Source organism: Streptopelia decaocto (assembly GCF_964273445.1).
Source record: "Streptopelia decaocto genome assembly, chromosome: 4".
In the NCBI taxonomy this organism is placed as follows: domain Eukaryota; kingdom Metazoa; phylum Chordata; class Aves; order Columbiformes; family Columbidae; genus Streptopelia; species Streptopelia decaocto.
The window spans coordinates 59,424,695-59,449,993 of NC_138658.1; the positions used below are offsets into that span (position 1 = coordinate 59,424,695).

The 25,299-nt window shown below is 42.5% G+C and overlaps 1 protein-coding gene across 3 annotated transcripts in view; it reads left to right on the forward strand.

Annotated features, from left to right (window-relative positions):
• Window positions 1-25,299, forward strand: part of PPARGC1A (PPARG coactivator 1 alpha) — a gene marked incomplete at its 5' end in the record, with an annotated part of 168,642 nt that overhangs the window by 87,493 nt on the left and 55,850 nt on the right. For 2 of the 3 annotated variants that reach the window (XM_082050544.1, XM_082050545.1), the window contains one exon: window positions 20,340-20,519. In XM_082050544.1, the coding sequence (XP_081906670.1) occupies window positions 20,340-20,519 (180 nt within the window). Of the gene's footprint in view, window positions 1-15,254; window positions 15,303-20,339; window positions 20,520-25,299 lie in introns of those variants that run through there. The other variant, XM_082050546.1, reaches the window with a different exon arrangement.

Consider the following 25,299-nt stretch of genomic DNA (forward strand, 5'->3'; position numbering starts at 1 on the left):
CTGTATGCAGTTCATTAGCTGTCTTGGATGAGGTTTGCAAAGTGATGTCAACCTTGCCTCTACTTGGGAACTCAGTCCTGCAGAAAATCACGATATAATCTATGCATGCAATGCCTGTCACCTCAAGTGAGACACTGGGGACCTCCAGAGTTCAAAACATGAGCTCCTGGTGTTGGCTCTGAAGTGCCAAAGTTCCCTCGGTGGTCACGAACAGACTCACTTCCTTCTGGAGGTCGTGCACGGAGGGTGCCCTACAACACAGGTTGATCAGTGGAGCGCTGCACATCTCAGGTGGCGTTCACGTGTGTCCGTGTCATCCTGTGTATGCTGACGTGTTCTCCCCTCTGCCGTGCAGGGAGTTGTACGAAGGAATGCATGCAGGTGTTGGCCCGCAGAGGGATGTGTGAATATAAATGGAGTCTATATTTTCAAAAGTGGTCCATTGTCTTGAGGATTAATGGGAAACTTGATTATCCGGTTATTGCCTGTAACTGCATACCCTGTGAATACACCCAGTATTCCACATTTAGTGGTACGGGTTTGTGGTTTTTAAGGTGATGATTGCTGAAAGGATTATTTTTTTCTTTCTGTTTACTTTAGTAAGGCAATTAGAAATTTCAAGACTAGGAGGTGTTTTTCCAGGTCTTATGATACCTTTAGTTAAGCAAGAGAGGGATAAGTGAAGAAAGAAAACAAAGGGCAGAATAAACTGTGTAAATAAAATACAATCACTTCTGGTCTGGTAGCATCTTGCTGAGCAGCCTGATTATTGACTACCCAGCCAGTTCTGCTGATACAACCAACATAAATTCATCTTTGCTGCTTTTTTTACCGATGCTAATGCCAAAGAACCAGAGGAGCTCTAGGAAAGGAGAGCTGGATTCAATTCTGGATCATGAATCACATATTGAATTGTCAGAAAAGGAACAAATTCTGCCCCAATTACCACTATAACTATGATAGGTTGTACTCTTGTGTCTCAGGGCAGGATATGGTCTGAAATGAAACAGGTGAGGTCATAATCTTTTTTCATTGATCACAGAGAAGGCAGTGAAGCTGTAGAGGCAAATGTGACAGCAAAATATTGTCAGCAAGGCCATTCCTCTTGCCAGTCATGTATCACAGCAAAAAATAAGGCTGTTTGATTTTCAACCTTCATGATGTCTTGGTTGGGTTGATAAAAAAAATAATCTTTCTGTAAGCAAGCAAATTGAACTGAAAGTAAGACACAGTGATTGACACTGAGTTGCAAGATGCCATTTATGTGCATTCTTTTTCCATGGTGGGGGGGGGGGAATCAAGGGACATTTTGCTTTTGTTGGAGAAAGTATTATTTTTTTAATTTTTTTACTTATATTTGTAGAATACTACAAAAGGGAGACCAGGAATGTGATTCCAGGAATATTTTTTTTATTCCATTGTATGTTCTGCAGCCCATTCCATAAAGATGACAATAATAAAGAAGCAAGGGATAGAAAATGAGAAACAACTTTCTGTTAGGGTGGATGGCTTTATAGAATGGATACTGAAGCAGCAAAGAACTGAAAGTGGTTTCTGAGAAGTGTTGACCTCCTTTCGTGCCACTTACTGTGAATTAAAGCTGTGAGCAAGAACTAGTTTGGGCATGTGGTACAGCACTTACAGCAACTGCTGCCAAGGAGCAAGATTGTGTTTCTAAGGAAATGCAACAAAAGAAAATGGTTTAAGAGGCAGTGGCTGTCACTGTGTAAAAAAAGTATGTAAGTACAGATAGGAAAGGCCAAATTGGGTTATTCTATACACAGGTTAGTGTATGTGTGAATTCTTGTAACGTGAGATTCAAAATGAAACAAGTGCGGATTGTGCAGGATTTAGCATATCTCACACTGGTGGAGTTTACAAAGTCGAGCTCGCTAAAAGCAGTTGTGAGCTGCTCTGTGCCTCTGACTGACTGTTGTTTGTCATTCTTACGGGCATTATTAGCAACAGTGAGCTGCTGTAGGGAAGGGATACATTTAGAGCAAGGAAACTGGGGTTTGTGGCTTCTTGGAACTCCTTTCTTAGCAAACCAAAAGGCAAAAATCTTGAGCACTTCCAAACCAAGGCTGCCAAACAGTATCACTTACCACTACCTTTAGGGTTATAAATATCTTAGGACATGACATCCACTCACTGATTTGTAGCAAAGATGTTACGAGAATTGTTCATGCACTGAAGTTTCATTAAGGGATGAAAACCGTAGCAAAACACCGAGGAAAAAATATTGCTATATTTACACCATGTCTTAACTCCCTTTTTCCCCCTTCTGGGTTGGAAAGGGAACCACCTGTCTCCTTTGCTGATGTCAGATTGCTCCCTGGAGACACGGTGCTATTGGAAAGCACATGATACTGTACGTATTTACACCAAGCTCGTATCTGATTGAGATTGGGCTACGAGACCCGTGAGTTCACAAGTTTCTTCATCATACTCTCATGCATTAAACATGTGTTTGAACTCTGGCTTGAAAGCCGTGTGATCTTATGATAGGCGTATTTATGTAATAGTTAAATGAATGATCATGCGCTCTCCAGCTCCTTTTCCATGCAAATGCAGAGGAAATTGAATATTATAATATTTCAGTGAGATGTCCTCAATAACAAATTACTATTTAAAATAACCAATATTTGTATGTATATCAATTGCCTAGCAGTTATTTTTGTCTGCTGTTTGCATGATATGGAAAAGACTTTTTCTAGCAAACGTTTTAAGCTACTTGGTGCTGCTTTCTTTTGGAATGATCACAAGGGTGCACATTTAGGGACGTATTTTCCATCTGTTTTTTTGAAGCTGGCAAAGCGCATGATTTGGAATAGAAAAGAAGAAGTCTGAAAGTACCCAGATTTGAACTGGTATGTGTTTCAGCCATTCTAGGAATTCTTATTCTGTAGCAGTTGGTGAAAGTGAAGGACTATATTGTGCCCTTGGTTGCAGTACACCTGCAGTGCTCAAGGCCAGTGGGAGCCCAGTGTGAGTGCCCAGGGGCACACTGGGACCCCTGAGACCTTCACCGCCCTGTTCCCGAGGCAGAACCTGAGATGATTAGGAGGACTCTCTGAACCCCAGCTATTTGATGCTGTCCTGGGGTGTGCAGGCTGTTTGAAATGGGTCCGGGTGCTTTTGCAAAGTCCTGGGCTCGTGCATTGCTTCGTACAGTCTTGATGGACACACCTGCCAGAGGGACCCACTGAATCTTTGGTATCCAGCAGTGGTGGGCATGGGGCTCCCAGCGCTACCAGGCTGTGGGATTGCTGAAATGTCCCTGTGACTTTTTCCACAACACAGGATCTTTGCAAGCCAACATCAAGCTTGCTGCAGCTATATGACCCATGTACAGCTTGAAACCTGAGCTTCCACGCAGAGCAGTGCTGGGGTAACGATGCCTCTTTTTGGAGCGGTGGTCTTCACCCGCTGAACCACAGCTCACCCATGCTCCCTCTGCTCATCCAGAAGTGTCACCTTAACTCCTCACACTGGTCACCCTTTTGATGTGGCTGCTTGTTGCACGTGGTGAATGGAAGAATCTGGCCCTATGGCTCTGCTAGTGGTTGGATCAAGCTGAGCATGGTGCAGTGCAATAATTTCTCAATATAGGTGGACATTTTGAAAGCACCGAAATACTTGGAGATGCCAGTGCTCTTGGGAATCAAAGGGGCTGCAGCAGGTGGGAAAAAAAGGCTCAGAGAAATGTGAACTGCCCCTGAACCTTGCTGCAAAACCTCTCTAACTATGGGGACTAGAGTAGATACGGAGATTTTGGGTTAATAGTGTGCCTGAGGTCTCAGGTTGCCCAAATCAAGCCCTGAGAAAAGAACTGCATTTCTTTTTGCCATGTTCTAGAGTAGGATGGCTACACTACAGCTGTTGAACTGCTTATGTCTCCTGAGCAAGTGCAATTCCTGGGCTAAGGAGATGTGTTTTCATTAACAACTGGATTTTTTTGTGTCTGAAGGCTGGTAGGTCCCCATGGAAAAAACATACCAGTGGGGTTTGCTGAAGACAGCACTTCTGGGGCATCGTGGGATCTAGCTTATTGCCAGTGTACACCCAGCTCATGGTGGTACAAAGGGAGCTATCAGTGTCTCATGCTCCAAGATCGCCTTCCTTTCATTTTTTTTTTTTTAGGATATATGATATATTTATTGTAGTTCTTGGCTGCATGTTATGCATTTTTTTAAATTGAGATTGAATGGTAAGGAAAATCTGGCCATCCCTGTCCTAGAGACAGAGAAGTTACAGCCAGAAATTAATTCTTGGGTCATCTGTTTCATCCTCATGTGGCAACACCTTTTTTTTTGTATACTAAACCACACGGTGTTGTAGTATATGATTGATATTAATTAGGTTTCTGCAAAGTACTGCACTCCTCAACTTGAACTGAACCTGAAATAAATATATTGCCATATATTAACATTTTATTAGTTGAGAAGAAGAATAGGATGAAGGCACCTATGTGAAATCCAAAGTATGAGCTTCAGATTGAATTAATGCCAGCAGCACCTTGAGATTAATTTGGTTACTATGGGTACAGAATAAGAAGTAGTATACCATAATGTAACTATGTTTACTGATTCATTTCTGGCATTAAAAACTAAAACCATATTATATATGCAACAACAGTCTTTTCTTCCTTGGATGAAGAAGGTGGGTACATTTTAGTAATTAAAGTGAATGTTGCCCTCTGAAAAGTGCCAGTAATCTACTGGAAGAAGAGTTGCTGTTGTTTTACAGGATCTGCCCCATCACAAGCAGGAAAGCTGCAATATTCCAAAAGAGACCTAAAAGCTAGAGAAAATGCTGCCACCCCAGGAAGCTTCCAGTCTTCTACAGTTTCTCATTAAATATCTCTTGTAACAGGATAACATCTGCTTCAGGTACCATTCAACTGTATTGGTCAAATGGCAGTTTTCTATCCTTGTGCCACTTCATATCTCATCAGTATGTAGAAGAGGGAGCAAGTTTTGCATCTTAAGATGTTGAAAGCTGGGTAATAATAAAATAATGCAATGGAAATACCATATATTCAGAAAGCAATTATTTTAAGGGGTTTCAGTTCTGACATAGCTAGATTAAGTATGAAGCTTTTTGGTTTTTATACTTGCTGTCAAGAATGTTGTTAAATACTGATACCACCTCCTAAGAGAACAACTTTTAAATACCAAAATGAAAAGGATAAGCATTAAATATTTTGGTAGATATATTGTACCATAATGTCTACTGCCTTGTTCTTAATACAAAGCACAGTAGGGCTTAATTAAAAAGTGATTGTACGATCTATCACAAACCTGCATTAGGGATATGGATGCCAAGAAAATTAAGTTGAAAAGGTGGTGATAATGAAATCGATATTTTATTGAATAGTTTTTATTCCTATGCCTTTGTCTCCTATTCTTGCCTCTCTGTCAGCAGGTAAGATATTTTCCATCCAAAATTCTTTGAAAGAACTCATTTAGTCTGTTGCTGCTTTGTTTCCTTGTTTGATCAGTATAAGTTATTTCGTTCATTTTTTGGCAGACTGAAATGCCTTGATAAACTTTTGACTCTGTCAGAACAGAGCATGGCAGTAAACAAAGAAAAGCAAGTCCTTTCGAGCTCATTCCTGCTAGGAATAGCAAGCTAACAACTGGTACAAGGTGATTTTCTATTTCGTGTAAGCAAAAGTCACAGTCACTCAAAGCCTCCAGGGCAGCCCTATAACCTGGTTTAATACACATTTCTCCTGTTCCAGCTCCTGGTGTGGCTTCTGGACCTGCTAAGCAGAGTGTTTAGCAGTAGCGAACATGGAAGTACATTCACCAAAGCATAACACCCAGTGAAGAATATTTACAATAAAAGAGTTTGTACAGCCTGGGCCCAAATCACCCTTGTTATAACTTCATCAACTTAAAATGCTATTGATTTTTCAGATACGACTGACCTGAAGTTGCTGGGATTGTGCTTGGGATGAATTCGACCTGTACTGTTGAAGCCAAGCAGAATCACAATTTAGAAAGTGCAATGCAAAGAAATAGTTACCGCGTAATCTGCTGTCTTGTAATTCTACACCAGTCACTCAGGGTTCAGGGCACTGTTGGAAAGTCTCATCTTTAAATGGATAGAAGTGTGTCTGCGAGCGCTGTAGCAAACAATAAGACAAAAGAGCTTATTGTTCCCTGACATATTTTTAAGAGTTGTATATTGCAAACCAGGCAGCTTGCTTGTTGTGAGCAGAGCTGCTGGGTCAGCCGGCACAGCTTCGTTTTCACATCCTCACCAGGTTCGATGTTGCCAGTGTCCTTATTGAGGCAAACTCAAACAGCCAAAAGGGAAGGCTGGTTTTGATGCTCTTGCTGCATATCCCGAATTAACACATATCACATAATTCAACATGCTGCACATTGCGACTTGCAGCTCATCTCGTGCCTGGGTGCGATACACAACAAGGGATAATGTGCTAGAGGAGAAGACAGACACAGCACAAGGATCTGAAAGCCAGGAGAGGCACTGAAAGCTTGTGTTTCTGGTATGCAGCAGTATAGACATTGGAAAGGTTAGGTCTGGTCTATTTTTAGGTAGCCTTCACTTTGGGACTGATCTAAAAATGAAGGTGAAATAAAAATTGCACGTGTCTCTCCTGATTTGTCAGAGATTTTTGACAAAATGCATAAAAAAGACTATTCTCTGAGAGATTTTATTCTGAAGAAAAGCTGTGCCTCTTATTTAGGAGTCTATATTCTTGATTGAAATGCTAGTGCCGTCTATTTCACTCCAAGATCAGCATTTTCAGATTTTAGCAAAGTTAAAGAAATATGACTTTCCCACTTATTGTTTCAGAAGATTTATTCACTTGTGTAAATGAATTTTAAAAAATTGGCAAGGCCTTTTATCTCATATAAAATAAATCTGAAGATAAATGATCTTTTCCGCTAACATCACCTATCATTAAAGTGGCTAAATGAAAATCAAAATGTGTTCCTATTTAGTGCCTGCTTGCCTTTTTACGGGAGATGAAATTGAGCATGTTTACTGGGCAGGAGTTGACAGCAATGCTTCAATTTATAGCATTGTCCAGGATGCAAATTAACAACTGCTGTTTCCCCCTCTCCCTGGAAGACGGTAGCCCTGTCTCCCCAACGTGTACATCTCCAGCTTGCTGTGTGCGCGCCTACCCTGCCTTACACAAAACCTGCAAACAATGTGAAATTTTGTTGCATTGAGCTGAAGCACAAACATTTTTCCGTGCCTTTGTGAAGAGGAGCGCATGTGAGAATGACACAGCTGGAGGTCTACCTCCAGAAACCCCTGGGGATGTGTCACACTCATTTCTCCAGTCTGTGCAATCTCGGTTTAATAAATTGGTAAAAATATTATGATGAAGTGCTCGTTGGTGTTGGTTTGCTGTTTTTTTCAGAGATTTTTTTTCATAGCAACTTGCAACATAAATTAAAATAATTTTCTATTCAAACAGTTCCCTATTTTTACTTGGTTCTTTGCTCCTGAGAGAGAAAGGGGGAGCCTGCAATGGGCAATAGGGAAGGTGCACTGTGGGGAGGTCTCTATTTCAGTGGGAATCCTACACGGTCCTTTCATTGCTTTCACCTAAATGCATTGTCCTGGCTTTCTGTTCTGCATGTGGAGTTCAACAGAGCAGAGACAACAATTAATGTTTAATTGTGTCAGATTGTCAGGGAATTTTATTATGGTAGAGATCCATTAGGGACAAACATGAAAGAAGCAAACTTGTCTTATCTGTTGATTGGCATGAAGTAATTAAAGTACAGTCATGGCTCTTTTGGGGAGGAGGTATGAATCTTTGCTGGTACCCACTTAAAAAATAATTGTGAGACTAACCAGTGCCCCAGAGCAAAGGATGTTCAGCAGATACTACACAAAGATGCCCAAAATGGTGATAGCTGGTGCAGTCTCAGCGCTTTATCCCTGTTCCATTCACCGGGGAAAGCTGGGGAAACCCAAGTAGTATGAAATTTTTTAAAAGGTAGAAATGTGTGCAGGAGTTTCTGCTTTAAACTGTCTTGGTCCCACCTTCTGTGATAAGGTCTGATTCAAAGCCTGCCTATATCCATTTAAAAATTCCCATTCCCTTCCAAAGGATTTAGAGCAATCACCCCTTCCAGCCACTTTAATCCCTCTTTTACTTTGTTGCATTTTTCCTGTACAGCCATGCAAGCAGGTGATTTGGATAGGATAGAATAAAATAAAATTAGAATAAGATATTAACTCAGCCCAGACCTCTCTATGGGTAGTATGGCTAGTTCTCCCATTTCACCTCTGCACTAGTTTGTTTGGTCCTGAGTCAAAGGTGGAAGTACTGACAAATTTCTCGTCAAAAGCATCGCTGGAGAAGGGGCAGCCTCCAAAGGTTTCCAGCTGCCATTTGGTACAGCTAATAACCCCTGGGCTAAATGCTCATCTTCCTTTCTTTCAGTTATCTGGATTGGGGATGGAGGCAGGATGACATCTCTTGCCATTTGTGCAACTTTTTTAGATTAATATTGCAGCTCCAAGAAAAATGAATAATTGGACTTTTGAGCAGAGAGTGGAACCACGAAACCCATAGGGATTCCTCTAGCACTAGTCACTAGTTTGCATATTGCAAGTTAACTGCAGCTCATGAAGGGTTCTGGCTAAAAATAACTTCAGGGCTCGATTTTGGCCGCCAGGAACTACTAGTTAAGAGGTCAGGCTAAGCTGATCCTTCAGGAGCCTTGTCTGTGGGAAGACTGTGTTGGCTGTCGCGGTGAGGTGACCCCGTTTCCTCTTGGCCTCTCCTTGGCTGACTTGGGAAAACGGGGTGCAGGGGCTGTGGGCAGCTGGGGAAGGGGACATTTGCTGCGGTCTGGGACCGTTGGAGGCCACACAGCGTGTGCTGGCTGCTGCGGGAGAGCAGCTCTGCTGCCCACCAACCGCAGCCCCGCAGGAGCTCGCCCTCCTCCGCAGCCAGGTACAACCCTATAAAGGGTGAGGTGGTGCATAAGCAGGTTTAAAACAAAATAAAACACAAAACACAACAACTCCAGTTCTTTTGTGTGATATCTTCATTTTATTTTGTTTGCCTAAAACTGCAACAAAGCAAATCTGTGGCCTGTGTTACTAAAATCCACTCAGATGACTACAGTTCAGAATTATTTCCACATTATACTTTGTTTTAATACAAAAAATGCCAAGAGCTAGGCCCAAGAAAAAAGGCTGACTCAGTTCCACTGAGCTCTGTCTGAAGAAAGTCTTATTTGAAGATGAGAGATGTGTTGGTAAGGCTGTCTGTCATCTCTAGTTTATTAAAAAAAATTGCTAGGAGGCACTAAAGCTGTCCACTGCCTTTCCCTCTGTTCCTTCACTCAAAGGTGCTTCATTCACATCGACTTTACCATAGCGGTTTTGTGTAAAACAAGATTTGATTTTAGCGTATTTAAAGGTTACTGTTCTCTCCAGTGCGGCGCTGCAGACTTGTGTGTGCTCCACTGCAATCGCCTTCCCAGCCATTTCAGAGAACAGATAGGCTGTGTTATGGAAATACGGGGTTTTTTTTCTTCCATTAGCTACCACGGGCCTTGTCGTGGGGCCAGCAGGAGTGTGCTCTCCTGTGCTGCCATGGCAGCCTGGGCACCACGGCTTCCCACTGAGCTGGGAGGTTGCACCTTGGTGGCCAACTGGCCAGGTGGCAAAGCCAGCCCAAATGCAGCGTGGCAGCCGAGCTGCAGCCTCAGCAAGGGATGGTGGCTGCGGAACAGCCCTGGCTCCCACCACACTGCTTACAGTTGCATCAGGGAATCTTTTCTGTACCCTAAGATATCAAAACAATGGTGGTTGTTCCTGGGATCATCTTCAGATCCCCCTCAGAAAAAGTCAGTAGAAACTTGATGGTGTTAATGATGAATGAGTCAGGAAACAAGAGCTCCAAGGTAATACTCTAGATGCCCCAGGGAAGGTGGTGCAAGGTGGATGCTCGTAGGGCTAACAGGAAGGATCTGGGCGGGGTTTTCTAGGGCCCTGCAGAGCGTTATAATTACCACATGTATCTCTGAAGCTTCCCTAGGTTCTATGCTTTGTGGCTGGAGCTGGAGGAGACAGTTTCCCATGCCCAAAAGGGTTGTGTGAGCATCTTGGCGAGGCTGGGCAGGGAAGAGGAAGGACACAGCTTCTGAATTTGTGGGGACAATGCGCCCAACTGCTGAACAGGAGTGCCAGAAGCCACTTCCCTGGGTCTGATAATATCAGATGTGAGCAGGTTTTGGTCTCTTCCCAGAGATTTAAATGCTTGGAAGGAAAAAGCAGGGGGGAAAGAATTTTATGAGTTCTTTTGTTCCAAGGAAATATCAGTGGTGAGGTGAGTAGAGGAGAGTTGATGAAGATCTGCAATGGTCTGCAATTTTGATGTGGTCGTGCCTGCTCTGCCAATGTGCAAGAAGTTGCAAAACTGGAATGTGTCTCCTTGGCTTGTCTGGGTGTCTGCACCCAAACAGCACCAAAGCCTCCGCAGGAAACTGATGATTTTACAGGGCTCCATTTCTCAGACATATAGCAGCAATAAATTTAAATGTAGATGCTCTTTTACAGATTAGTCTCTCTGCGAAACAGTAGCACCCGAGTGAAAGGCATTGTTCATGCTGCTTTTAACAGGCCTGACAAGCTGGATTTTCCTGCAAATCATAGTAAATGTGGGTCCTGGAGAACATATGCTCCAAATGTTGGGGAAACAAGTGACAAATATTTTTTTTTATGTAATCAGCTGGGTGGCTTTGCTTTTCATGTTTTAATAATAAGTGAAATATGCTTGTGAAGAGAGACATGTTCAGGGAGGTATGAGGAAATTCATGAAGATTTCTTGTAGCGGGTACCTGTGCTCCTGCTTCACTTAGGCAGTCCTGGAAGGTTTTACTACATGCCCCAAGTTATAAAGAGTTGCATGTCTGCAAGCCTGGTTAACACTGATAATCAGCTAATCTGCATTAATAGTGAATATTCAGAGTCAGGTCCATTTGCATGTGAACAAGCAAGCGAATTCCCCTGGCATTCAGTGCTGTTTATTTGAGCCCTCAGTCTGGAGGCAGATGTGGCAAAATTCAGCATGGTGTTAGTAATGTCAGTAACGCATTGCTGTTCAGAGAAAGTTATTTTGGAATCTCTAATATATGGCTCCTGAGACAGCAGCCTGTTGTCCATAGTTGGGCCAGAAATTAATTTGGCCCAAATCTCTTGAGTTTTACAGAGAGGTGGTGTGGAGCACCATTGTGGTTTTCCTCTCTCTCTCTCTCTCTATGTATATATATATATCAGTTCATAACTGCCCTGGCAAAATTGGAGAGGGCATACTGCTTTATTCCATTGTAGAATTACTGCACCAGTGAACCCAGAAGTTCAAGGAGTTTGACTCACTGGCTTATGCTATTGAGAGTGTATTCTGGGTAGGATGAACTGGATAAATAAGTAAAATAAACTGAGAAGGAAAAAAAAAATCAGCAAACAAATAGGATAGAAGTGGAACTGAGAGAATGGAGTGGAAAACAAATACAGAACTGTGCAAAAAATAAGAGTAAAGATGCACAGAAGGAAGATTTCTAATAAAAAATTAATAGGGTACATATACTTTATATAGAAGTCCATTCACGCTAACACACCTTTGGAGTGCAGTTTGTTCTTTTATATACAGCACTGGCTGATCTTCTGCTGTAAGGCCATTCTGTCTTGGAGGGTCGAGTGGAAAGGGTTTAACTGGTGTAAGAACTGGTTTGCAAACATCAGCTTGGTGAAACTCCAGCACTGTTTTTATATACCAGTCTGGCTGTCCTTACTGCACTGAAAAAGGAGCAAACTTTGCTGAAAATCAACAAGTACCATAGTCTTGGGGGCAAGGAAAGAAATTCTTTCTTCCTCAGTGCCATGATGAAGGGACTAAGTTTTGGGTTTCAAAATTATGGGGGGCTCCAAAATCAGTAGCTTCTTTGAGAAATCTAAACTGCAGGGAATAAAAACATGATCATGGTTAGAAAACGTGGGTGAAAGAAGAGGAAGAAGAGATAAAATGAATGCTGAATTCAGGAAAAAGTCAAGGACAGAGTGCCTGAAGGCTTTGGTCTTTGAATCCTATTCCGTGTTGTTGCAGGCAGACATACCTTCCAGTCCCATTAAAAAATGTATCAGCATTTGGGAATTTGTGTCCAAACGCTGTTGGAAGGCTTGCCAGAACTCTCTTTGACTATGGCCCTTGAAGAACAAAAGACAAAGCTTGGGAATCTCTGAGAATATGTACAGAGTAACCTGAAAACCAGGGAAGCGCAGGGATTGAGGGGGTGGTCTGATCACGGACATTTCAGCAGGGCAGATTGGGCCAAAGGGACCGGCAGACTTTGCTGAAAGAGGGTTTTCTTTGGATGTGTTTGTTATGGAACCAAATAACGTGCACGTGCTCAGGTATTGCCCCGGGAAAGATGTTTGTGCAATTCTTTAGTGTTGTCAAAACACAAGGGGAGGGCATTGCTAAAGCCACTAGGGAATGTTCAGAAGACAAGGTTTTCTTTGAGGAGAGCAGCTTAGGTGCTGGCTGGGTTTCACAGGCTTCATTTACTTAGGCTGAGTCTGCACCGTTTCCAAACTGCACCACCACTGCAACTGCCTGCCTTGATTTTCTTCTCTTATGTGCGCTACGCTCAATAAAACACATTAAAACATATGAGAAAAAAGGTCCTAGTGAGTAAATTTATACCATGGCTGGGGTAAGACACTTTGATTTTTAAAAATAAAATTCTTCCTGAGCAATGCGGAACCTTTGTTGAAAGCTCAGAGTCTTTTGTAGTTGGAATTGTGCTTGGCATCCGTTCCAGGTAGCGCTGGGACTGCCAGTAAAGTTCAAGCTGTAATGTGGACAGGGCCATAGAAAAGCTCTCGGGGACTCTGTTGTTATTACCTATGGCTTGCACTGTCTACAGTGCACTAAGAAAGTTCTCCAATCTCTAAAGCTTGTATAGTGAGAGCACCACTAAGGTCACAGTTTATATTTATCAGTTAACTTGCTAATTTGAAGGGAAAGCAGTGAAGTGGAAATGTAGAAAATAGAAACAACATGAGCAGGTCAAAATATCCAAAACAGCAATATGAAATGTTCCAGTGTAAATACATTTCTATAAAAGGTGTGAATGAAACCTCAAAAAAAAACAGATGATGGATTCGGCACAGTCAATGAACACAATTATAAGTAAGTATTGAAGGAGAATATTCCACCAACCATGGATCCACAGATAATAATTAATAAGAACCGACTCCACTCCAGGCAGGCAGGTGCCCAGCATTATTTCACAGTTGACTGTTTGGGGAGGGTAGAGGTACTCACCTTTGCCCCAAATCTTAATAATTTACTGCTGTTTTATCATTAAATCAGCATATAATTGGGAAGGAAATGAAGTTTTTTTTTCATTGTGCGAGCAAAGCAATACCGTTAATTTAATCACTCGTAGGAAAGGCTTTCTGTAGTCATTCAGTATTTTGCTGTGGTTTTTTTTAATTAAGTAAAGTAAAAACAATGCCATTTTTGTCATCTGTGCTTGGTGAAAATATGACAGTGTGATGTGATTTGCAACTTAAGCAAGAGCCGGGAAAACTGTACATTTTATCAGGACTGGCAATAATGAATTACAAGGGAACACAAATAAGCTAAGAATATATCTGAGACCTCCTACCATTTCTGAAGTTTCCAGTGTCTGCGGGAGAAAGACTATTTCAAGAACTGTACTTCTTTTTATTTATTTTTTCTCTCAGCAAAGTCGCCACAGCCTTGTATAATAATTGAATTCATTTAGCCTTTAGAATACTGAAGTTTGCAAATAACAATGAAAATGAATATTTCATGACAAGGAGGATGATCAATTATAGTTTTGTGACTGACTGCTAGCCCAGTGCGACGGAGCCAGCGCTTACATTTCACGAGATTTTTGCACCCAGCTAATTAATATACCTGCAACTTAAGTCAATAAGCAGGCAGGTGGGGATAGTTACACAAGACCTTTATTTGATTTTTTTGTCCCTGTTGTGGGCAGCGTTTTGCGGTTCAGCGTGGTCCCTGGAGTTTGTTGGGTGCGCAGGGGCATCACAAACCAGTTGCACCTGCAGCAGCCCCTGTTTTCTGGGCACGGCTTCGAGGAGGAGACACTTGTGTTAGCAGCGTGGCGGGGTGTTCACACGACAAGAGGGGTTTTCTGATTTTCAATGTGAGAACGCTGGCTCCAGGTCAGAGAGGCTGGTGCGTGGTGTTTGTACAGAAATGCACCCTGGGGCAGCGGTGCTTGTAGGGAAAGCAGACGGGGGGCTGAGCGGTTATGGGCAGGACTGTGGCGGCTGCTTGTAACAACCCTGGTTTCTAGGGGGAGTACACTGGGACAGATAAGTGATTAAAGAGCAGCTGAGAAATACTGTAATCTAGCTGGGAACAGGATCAGGCTCCCTCCTTATAGCAGGTGAGATAACTGTATGAATGTTTTTTATAGATGCTTACTCCATTCCTGGGAAATGCTGGGGGGTGGGAGGGGGTGCGTGCTGGTGCATTTGGTGTGGAAATAAACTCACTCAAGTTGAAGTTGCCGGCGAGAACCTGTTAAACTTACGAAAATACTTGATGAGATGCACAGTCCTCAAGTGGAAAAAAATAAAACTGTTCAAAGGTGTCATAACTTTTGGCGAACTCTGGGACAGCCTCTCGGAAGGAGGGAGCGCCGGCAGCCCGTGTGGGTGCTGCAGAGGTTGGGCTCGGGCTGCTCGGAGCACGCAGGCTGGAGCTCGCCTGGGACTTACTTCACTTTTTCTTTATAAGCACAGCTCTGCCTGTTGTTTGCGTGGAGGGAGGGGGTGGAAAAAGAAAGCAAGCCAAGAAATTTAAAAGATAGGGAGGGCTAGGAGCTGCGCTACGGCAGGAGCAGAGTTTCGGGGGTGTGGCGTGGAAATGTGCTTGGGATCGCAGCGTGGTGCCGCGGCCGCCCAGCTCTGAGCGGGTTTTGCAAAGATTTACTTCACTTCAGGCTGGGTCTGCCCCTGGTGACGTCACGGGCTGGAGCAGCGGCACCAGAAGGCTGGATGAGTGACAGCCCAGCCTACTTTTTAATAGCTTTGTCATGTGACGGGGAACAGTAGTAAGACAGGTGCCTTCGGTTCACTCTCAGAGAGGGTCTCGTTGCCTGCATGAGTGTCTGCTTGCTGCCTGCCTGCCTCTGGACCGTAGTTTGCCAGCTTTCCTGCCGTCGCTCCGCAGCTGGATGGCGTGGGACATGTGCAACCAGGACTCTGTATGGAGTGATCTGGAGGTGAGGGCAGCGCGGCGTGGGCAGCGCGTGGGGCGCGGGCACGGTGGGCTTGCCAGGGGCCGGCAGGATGGCCGAGGAGGCAGACTTTGCAAACAAGTCCCAATCTTATCTTAACTCCACTAAGTTTGCTATTTTAAGGTTACTCTGTGATGCCTTGAGCAAATCAAAGCTGAGCTCCTGTCATCAGTATCTCCTGCAGTTGGAAACTATTTTCATGTGCCTCTGGCTCGCTTTCCTGTCATATGCAATATTTATGCTCTAAGATATTGATATGAATCGGTGTCTGAAGTCTTTCCAGTGGCATTTAGTGGCCTGGTTGGAAAAATGCCATGTTTATTTACAATAAGATTAACATTAATTTCCCCCCCTAAAAAAAAAAAAAAAAAAAAAAAAGTTGTTAAAATTAACCAACGGCTTCATATTTTAATTGCTTGTTTTACTGTGCTCTGTCGAAGGTTTTTTTTCCTTGTTTATCAGCTGCAGAATTCAAACATGCACACAAGAATGAATACCCTGTTGTTTGGCTTTAAATGCTTTAAAAAGAGATTTCTGGAAGGAAACGTTTCCCTGCTTCTTGTGATACTGGAATAATGACGCTGTAGCTAATGTCCAGTAGAGCAGGGTCGCAGGCAATCCAAGTAGTCCAGCAAATGGTTAAATCCCGCTGTACGGCAGAGACAACAGGATGAACCATGAGAATAGAGTTTATGCAGGACTGTGTGAACTGCTGCTGCCACTGCTGCCGCTGCTGCTTGTGTAAAAATAGACGGCAATACATCAAATCCACAGCTTCTGCTGGCTACAATTCATAAAGGGGAAAGAAAAAAAAAAAAAAAGGCAAGCAGCTCCCTGGTAATCTCTGGAGTATAAAGTGAGGTTTGAGGATTTCTACATGTTTGCATTTGGCAAAATGGAGCGTTACCTGAAAGTTCGGGCAACTTGCAAAGCAAGACAAACTTTCTTTGGACCCTATGGAGAGGAATCCCAAATACAGACCTGCTCAAAGGAACTAACCCTCTGGCTGCGAGCTTGGAATAAGTGCTTAAAATGCTCCCCTCAGGCAACGGGGGAAGGAAAAACAGGTTACAGGCGATGCTTTTTAGGTATGATGTTCATGCCGTAGAGAGCTACCCATCTAAAGTAAAAACGTTCCTGTGTTCTCCAGTACATTTTTCCCATCTGGTGGGGCATGCATACGGATTCTCAAGTCTTTTTGTCGTGTTTTAAATATTTGCAGCTTGCCATTGTATCCACTGATTTCTGTTTGCATATTGTAATTGCTCTTATCTTGTTTTGATTTCTTGGTAAAGTGGAATAGATATGGATAATTCATATGTCCTGTAGCTATTATGAGTCAAGGCTGTAAGTGGATGACTTTCTGGCTCCAAAGTCCTAATTGTTTCTGAGTAGCTGGAGTATCCTGTGGGTTGTTGTCTGGCTTGTAGTGTGGGTCTCAGCTGCCGTAGCTTCATTTTTCCATCATGTATTATTCCTAATGCTGCTAGGAGCTGATTGAAGAACCAGCTTATATGGAAATACTGAAGATTTATTTTAATCACTAGAGTTCCTGCAGTAATTTCAAGCTAGTAACAGAATAGATAATTTATGTCAATGACTTTTTCATAGTGCGAAGAAGAAGAAAAAAAAAAAGGTTTGATCTTAATATTAATTGTGTGGTGGATGGATTAACTGTGGGTAGGATTTTACCAACGTGCTCCTGCATTGCACTTCCTATAGCAATACAGTAGTGTCTGTGTGGTGCTTTGGCTCGGGGGATCATCTTTACTGATCTAAAATATCACAGGCGGCAGGTACTAGAGGCAGCTTTCATTTTTTGAATCATTAATGTTTGCTGTCAACGTAAAATGTATTATACTCTCACTCACATAATGACAGGATGGCGTGTTGCTTAATAAAGGCCTGCATCACTGTAGCTGATCAGCGTCCCCAGTGCTTCACAGCTTAATGAAGGTGATATACAGTAAGGTTGCAAAGATTGATAGAGAGAATCCACATGACACACATTCTGTCAAGTCTCTCTTTCTGGGGTTCACCCCCTAGACTGTTTGAAAAATTTGTTAAAAATAAATTGTAGATTATTTTTTCATTAATATAATTAATATGGCACAAGTCCAGTCTTTTTTTTTTTTTTTTTTTTTTAAATTTACCTTCAAAGGCACAAAAACATCCAAAAGGTTAATGGAGAATTATACTTAATTATAACGATTCACTGTTGTCAGTGCAGTTAAGCTAATTTATTGTTTGCACCTGAACTAAGAGAAAAAAAGTCTGTTGGAGTGAAATAATGCACAGTAATTAGCCTTTTGTGTTTAGTGACTGCTTTATCCTCCTAGATATTACTATAAAATTAAAGCTATAGTTATGGAATAACTATAATATCAAATAACGGTGGGAAGACAGTAAAACGTATGCTAGCAATGCGGGTGCACCTGTTACAGATGTATAGGCAAACAGTAAATATCAGTGTGTCAGATGAGGACAGTTTTAGGACTTGGAGTGTTAAATCTGGCATCATCAAAAGGCCAAATACAAATTAATAACAGGAACACTTGCTAGTAATGTGTCTCAGATTAGAAGCATAATGTCATATTCAGAAACATTGATTTTATTATCATGTCAACATTGGCAAGAGCATATATACTTCACTTCAGCAATTAAATTTTTTTAGGTGACATTGCAGTCACTATAGGCAAATTAAAGCTGCGATGAGCAGGATTTTTTTTTTTAATGCCATCATTTATGTTGCTTCAAAAGCCCACTGTAGGAACTTAAAAATGCAGATTACCAAGAGTAAACATGTTTAAGTAGGTGGTTCACCGAGTGAAGCTATTTTTACAAACGAAAGCAGTAACAGATCAGCAGGATACTTTAGAAGTCTACAGTATCGGTTATAAGCTACTGACCTCCACAACACAAACCTGAGAATAATGCTGAAAATCTACCTTTTCAGTCAAAAACTAGATTATCCTTTAATGAGATCAGAGATTTCGGCCAAGCATCAAAAAAGGTCATCCCTGCATTATAAGATTGCTGCGGGAAGGTTGTGTCTCGCACTAAAGAAGAGGGAACGCTCTAATTTTTTTTTTTCTCTCCCCTATGACCAAAATAATGATAAAAAATTGTGTGCAGTGAAAATTGTTTAAGTGGGGTTTTGACTTCTTAAAGTTCTGCAGCCGCTTAAATAATAGGAAGAAAAGCAACTGCTATTTCAGAGCCTCATTTCGCAGCCTCGCAGCTCCCTTGCCCCTTGGCCTGTGGGGTGATTATCTCGCAGTGTCCTGGTAGACGTAGAAGTTGTCTGGTAAATTATAGCTCACACCAGCTGCACCGACTCTTTGTGCCAACAGACAAAATCTTTGCTGGTGGCTGCGCTGCTGCATCCAGCCCGCGCACTGCAGACGCACTGAGGTTCCCAGGGACAAAAACCTCAATGAAATGCACCTTCAGCAGCTCCCGCTGGCATTGTTGTGAAAGGCGGTCCTTGCGAGAGTGACATAACCGGTATCGAGCAATTTGCATCCGTGGACACTGTGTTAGTGCCCTACAGACATTCCTCTTCAGAAAGTGACGCTTTTTGGCTTGACTTCAGTTCAAGTAGAAGTTGGGAAATCATTCAACCCACCCGGTCAACTGACGGGAGTTGAGGAGGACCTGCTGCTGACCATCCATAATACAACACTAGAAATATGCAGGGTGGAAGCCCTTAAACACAGCTGACTTTAAATGACTTTTAACCATTCAGCGCCTAGTGCCTTTTCAGCTTTATGTGTGGTTTGCAGTACAGCCATGTCAGCGCAGGTGTTCGGAGATGGGTTACAAAGGTGCGTGGTGCAGTGCAGGAGGAATTACTTCATCAAGCTGCGTTGACGTATGGCACTCTGCTATTTACCAAGCTGTCACTTTGTGTTTTCCATAATTAGGAAATGGTTTTGGTGGGTACTCTTAACATTTCAATTGCCGTGCTAAAGTGGATGTGTGTTATTAATATTTTCTTGCTCGGTGGGTCAGTCAATACCCTATCTAGCTTCATACTAGCATATAAAAGGACACTTATTCCAGGTTTATTTGTATTTATCACTATTCTCTTGGTAAGTCACAGAGACAAAACCAGTTTGCACTGCTCAAGAGGGTCTGTGCAGACTAGACTTTGTTTACTACCTCAGCCAAAATGTTTCACAGACCCTTTACATTAGAATTACTGGATCAGAGGCTGCTAGAGGAGGAAAATCTATTTGTTTCCCTCACTGCAGCCACTGTCTGGGGACACTTAGGAAGCGGACTGGGACAATATACGTGTTCACACCAAGCAGGCGAAAGGCTGCGTTAACTAACTCTGCCTGACATCCGGAGGTGAACACGGGGGTGTTTCAGAATTCCCTTCATTTGTGAGGACCCTGATGTGTAAGTGGGTGGTTGTGGTTTGTGCATCACAGCGTGCATCGGGAAAAGGGCACAGCAGCATCACCTACCTGTACCTTTTTTGTGCCCATATGGTAGCCACCATCATGACTGACCTCAAGGAATACAGTGAGGATCTGCAGAAGTGTCACTATCTCCAGCTTGAGCTAGCCTCCAGGGCTGAAGGCTGTAACAGGCTGTGCCTCTTTAACCTGAATGCATCAGGAAATGCATGACAGACCTTGCCCAGAGGTATTCATCTGTAACTTCTACCTGCACTGGTTCGCTCTGAAGCAGAATAAGGCCATGCTTTGGCCTCTGCTGTTGGATTTAATAAAGCTTTGAACACGATTGTTATCAAAGAGTATAGGGAGAAGGAAAGCTGTTGCCCCTGGACAGAGATATGATAGAGAAGGCAGCTTACGCCCTTCTGTTTCCCCTTCCCCATTGCATACCTGTATAGAGCTAACAATGATTTAATATTTAGTGGCATTTTCTTCCAGAAAACAAAGTCAGTTCTAGTGACCCTGTGCTTAATCAAGGCTTAATTCTTATCACATGATATTAGTATATTCCTGGTAAGTAATGAAACTGCTTCTGTGTTGCTGTTTCCTGCAGTGTGCTGCTCTGGTTGGCGAAGACCAGCCTCTTTGCCCGGATCTCCCAGAACTTGACCTCTCCGAATTAGATGTGAACGACCTGGATGCAGACAGCTTTCTGGGAGGACTCAAGTGGTACAGCGACCAGTCAGAGATCATCTCCAATCAGTACAGCAATGAACCTGCCAACATATTCGAGGTAAGGCAAGGTGATGCAAGTACACGTTGCAAAATCCTTGCTTACTTTTTTTCTATTTTCTTTAGCCTGGTGGACAACAGTTTTACCATTTTTCCCCTGTTAAGAGACAGCAAACATAGTGATGTGTGTTATGGATTATTACAGGCACCCTTAATCCTCATGATGAAAACCAGGCCTGTGATCTGGAGAGAGGAGGGAAAAAAACCTTGAAAGGAGTGAAATGGAACTTTTCACTTTTAAAAGAAATGGCTTAACAGTGCCTAGAGAGCACTGCCCTGTGGTGTCACGGTGAGGAGTTGCACGGCTGTCAGCTATGAAGAAAAACAAAAGTTGAAACGTGTTTGTTGTCTTCCACTTGCATTCCCCAGCAAGAAGTGGAGTGTGGCACAGCAGCTAGCTGATGAGTAGCATTTCTAATGAAGGTTTTGGCTGCTTGGAGTGTTACAGTGTAAGGCACTTGCACACAAATTGAGAGCTCCTTGTAGTTGATGTATAGGGGAGAAAAAGCGTGGACGTGGCAGAGAAGGCAGCGAGGGCTGTGAGGAGTTCAGGAACCAGCACATCATTTGGGATGTTTCATAGATCTCTTGGTGGAGAGCAGTCTTAAAGTAAAAGTTGAAGGGCGGTAAGAAAGATTTAAATGTTTTCTTTAAAATTCTGCATAGAGGATTAAGGTGTATGAGAGGAGGGTTACGATCTCTTCATCTCTGTCTTCAGTCTTCCTGCTTTTGTTGTGCAAAACCTTCATGATTCTCCCTGTGGTTATGGAATAGCCATGCCTCTCCTAAACCCTAACCTCCCTCCCTCCTTGTTGATAGGAGATGCCATAGATCATCCACTGACTAGGAAAAGGGACAATAAATTGATTAGCTGGCAGGAAGACCTTGTGCAACAGCAAGCCGCGGGTGCTGCCTCTCACACAGCAGGTGCCACAGCTCCAGGAGGTGCGGCTGGCCCACTGGCTCAGGGAAACCCTGAGTTATCATACTGGAGTTTAAGGGCTTGAAAAAATAACTGAAACAGTATAGTAAAATGCTTACCCAAGATGTCCTGAAAAAAAAATTCTTTATATAGCTCTAAACCGCAGTGATCTCCCTGATGCAGATGATGTTACTCTGGATTTATACTAGTGTAACTGGTAACAGAAACTGGTCCTCTCTTTTGAATTTCTATCATTTACACCTAAGTAACTTGGTGTTAATTTTATTCAAATAAAAGTGAAATTAGTCCTGCAAAACCCCTTGCTTAGGCCCTTTTTTTTTCGTTAGTTGTATAATGTTCTGTGCCTTGTTTTACAAAGTTTCCAAAGCCTGTCTAGTGTTTGAATTGCAGTTGTACAGCCTCAGGCAGGGTGCGGTGTGCCGGTCTGCAGGTCTGGATGGTCAGTGGCAGGGGGGCAGGGAACATGTTTGCAGCTGCTGTGAGGGATGGTGGTTTTGCTTTTCACATAACCGAGATGTATTTTAACTCATTCATAAAAAAACAAATACAGATGCATTTTTCTTTTGGAAAATGGACTTCTAAGTTGCAAGTTCCTGATAAGTAATATAATTAGCCATCTACCAGCTTTAAGCACACAAATTGTTCCAGTAAAACCAGTAGAACTTGATGTGACTTACCACAGATTCATTGCTTGCCCTGTGCATAACTGCTCGGCTGCACTGGTGGCCCCAGCTGCTGAGTACAAAATTGTCTCATATAGGTAGTGATGATTCCCCTATATACCTTTTATAGGAATTGTCACTTCCTATATGAGACAATTCCCATCTCAAATCAACGCATATTGCAAACTGTGAGACAAACGGTTAAGCATGTGTGTAACGGTGTTGGGAGAGGGTGACACCAGGTACTGGTCATTACGTGTAACCTCTCATGGGCCCGTTCGGGTGTGTCTGAGGATGAGCAGCCCCAGTGTGACGAAATAGGTGGTATGCAACTGGGGAATACATCTAGGCAGCAACTAATAGGTCAGAAATGATAGTTTGGAAATGAAATATGCGGCTTCCTTCCTAATGGGTAAATTCTGTTGTCCCTTCTACAAACGCACAATTTCCTCACCCTCCCCAGTGTCAGTTGCAGGCTGTCTTGCTGTCTCTGACAGCACCATTTGGCCCACACAACATCTAGGGACAAACTGCTCTGGTGGCATTTTGCAATACTGCAGTGCAAGATTAGACTATTTTCAGCTTCATACTATGTTATATTTACATTGCTTGGTTGCTTGGCCTAGAAAGATGGGAATGAAACAGTTATTTTCTCCTCCCATACATGAACCCTGTCCCCATTCTCCATCGTGCAGCTGGATACCTTGCACTATTTCTCGCCTCTGCCACTCTGTAATGTGACGACTGGGGGTGCTCAAGAACAGAAGAAGATGTTTTCTTCCTCCAGAGACTAACTCACATGCTCTGTAAGGAACTATTTGATTTAGCTGAGAGAATGAAAAGTTTTGTGCAGTTTCCCAGTTGGCAGTCTCTAGGTTTTTTTCATATTGATCTGCATTGCCTTTTATTTTTAAAGAAAATAACTAGTTTTGTTTTTTTTTTTTTCTTTTCTTCTCTCTTATTATCATGGGAGCAGTAAGCTTCCAGGTGAGACCTTGTCATACAAAAATGGAAATACAGTCTGTTTAGGATGGAAGGGAAAGAACCAGAATGGCAAACAAACGTTGGGAAGTACAAGTACAGTGTTTATTGTACAAGCTGTACAAGCTACCAGACCTAACCTTGAATGAAGCATGCTCTCCTTTGAGGTATTAATGCAGTACATGTGGCATTGTCTAGGTGAGGGCCGGTGCTCAAAAGCCCTTTACAAAGTTCCTGGATGTCTCAAGCTGGTGCACTTCTTTTTAAGAAAGGCTTGTCATTCACAAAGTGAATTTTCTAGCTTTCTGCAAACGACATGCCTGGAAGCTCGCCTGAGCTGAGCACCCACAAGCTTAGACACTCCCAGTGGCACTGGGACTCTCACGGACTAAAAATTAATAGTTATGGTAGCAACCAAGAGCCAAGTGAGATAAAGGTCCAATTAGTGTAGGTAGAACGTTACTGTTGACTATAAATCCCTGCTCTCGTCCACTTAGGTGTGATGAGATACTGGCGTTCTCCGTAGTATTAAAACACACCAGTAGACGTACCTAATTCATCACTGCGTTATTCTGCTCACGTGCCAGTGTAACCGATACTGATCCTGAATTGAGCCTGTACCGTCTGCCCCAGCGCGGAGGCTCTTCTTATCAACGTGTGTACAGATGTATGTTATGAATTAGTTGATTTCTTTCTATTCATAGCTTGATCGCTTCTGTTTTTCACCTAGTTTTCTTTGCGGGTTGTTCTGACTATTGGCAAGATAAAATGAAGGAGTTCTTGCCCCTCAGGGCACACTGTCTATTGACACAAGTTCATGCAAGTAAATAGTTAACAAGTCACCCAAGACCAGTTATTTAGATGGTTCACTTTCAGGATTTGCTTTTTGTGAAGAACTAGACTTTAAAAAACTTACATTTGTAAAAAAATTAATTTGGCTACTTTTAGAAAATCAGAATTATTAGTTTTTCCTTCTCAAAGGCAATGCTATGTGAAAGCGTGAACAAACATACAACTTAATGTGGCATGAGTGAGAATGCTTTTTGTTTGGGAAAACTGTTGTCCCCTGAGGCTTCTTCAAATATACCATACCCTATCATATAAGGTTAGTCATATTCAAAATTATTTATGACTCATGCCTAGCATTATGGAGAGAAAAGACATCTACAGTGGATATATCTGTTGGCATTGCTTACACATAACTCAGCTGATGTTAACAGAAAATGCAGCCCGTAGATAGGCAGTAATCTGTTTAAGTATAATGAACTTATGTAAAATCATAAAGATTTCTAAGTGTGGTATTCTTGGCAAAACACTTTTCTTAGCCTTTAAAAAGACTTCAGACAACCCACATTGCTTGCCGTTCCATGGACTTAATTTATTTACGTAATTCTGTGTTCCAGAGAGATGCTTGCCGTATTTGATGACTATATTTTTAATTGTTTTGCATAGGTGTAACCCAGGTTACTTTTCAAGACCACGCGATGTTCCATGTATTTGGAAAGCCTAAATAGGCTACTATGTTTTATTGTAGGCTGCCAAAAAATGCTGTATTACAAGCAATGAGAATGTGGGGTGAGAAAGAGATGCACAATAAAATGCATACTGTCTTGCCTCTGGCAGCAGGGAAATTTGTGGAGATAAATGATTTCTTATTTATCTGGAAGGGAAGATGGTGAGGGCAAGGGGGAGCCTTAACATCACCAGGATAATTTGCATTGGTTCCGATTATAAATTCCCTCATGTTCTGTAGTGCTGCCAGTCTCTTTCACTATTTCAGGTTATCCATTCAAGGTTTGCAGCCAGATTCATTAATGAATTACCAGATCTTGCGTAAAATGACTTGGCCTGACTTTTAAACAACCACCAATGTTTTCTTTGCCAGTCTTGTGACTGGTGTTAATGGGTTTCCAGAGAACTGAGCCTATATAGACTTTCTGTACTGGCCTCCCCTAGCATTTTTTTCCACTTTTTAATTTTCTCCAAAACTAGTAGCCCAGGGCAGGCAGTTCAAGGAGATATAATCTCAGGGGGGGAAAAAAAGACATAGTAGTCAAATCCTTGATGGCTGATGCCCTTCAGTGCCAAATCAGCATGATTTATCATAGCCATCTATTCAGCACAACAGAGGCTGGAGGTGAGCTGCATGGTATACCTCACACAATATGCATAACTAGAGCTCTGAACTTTGAAGG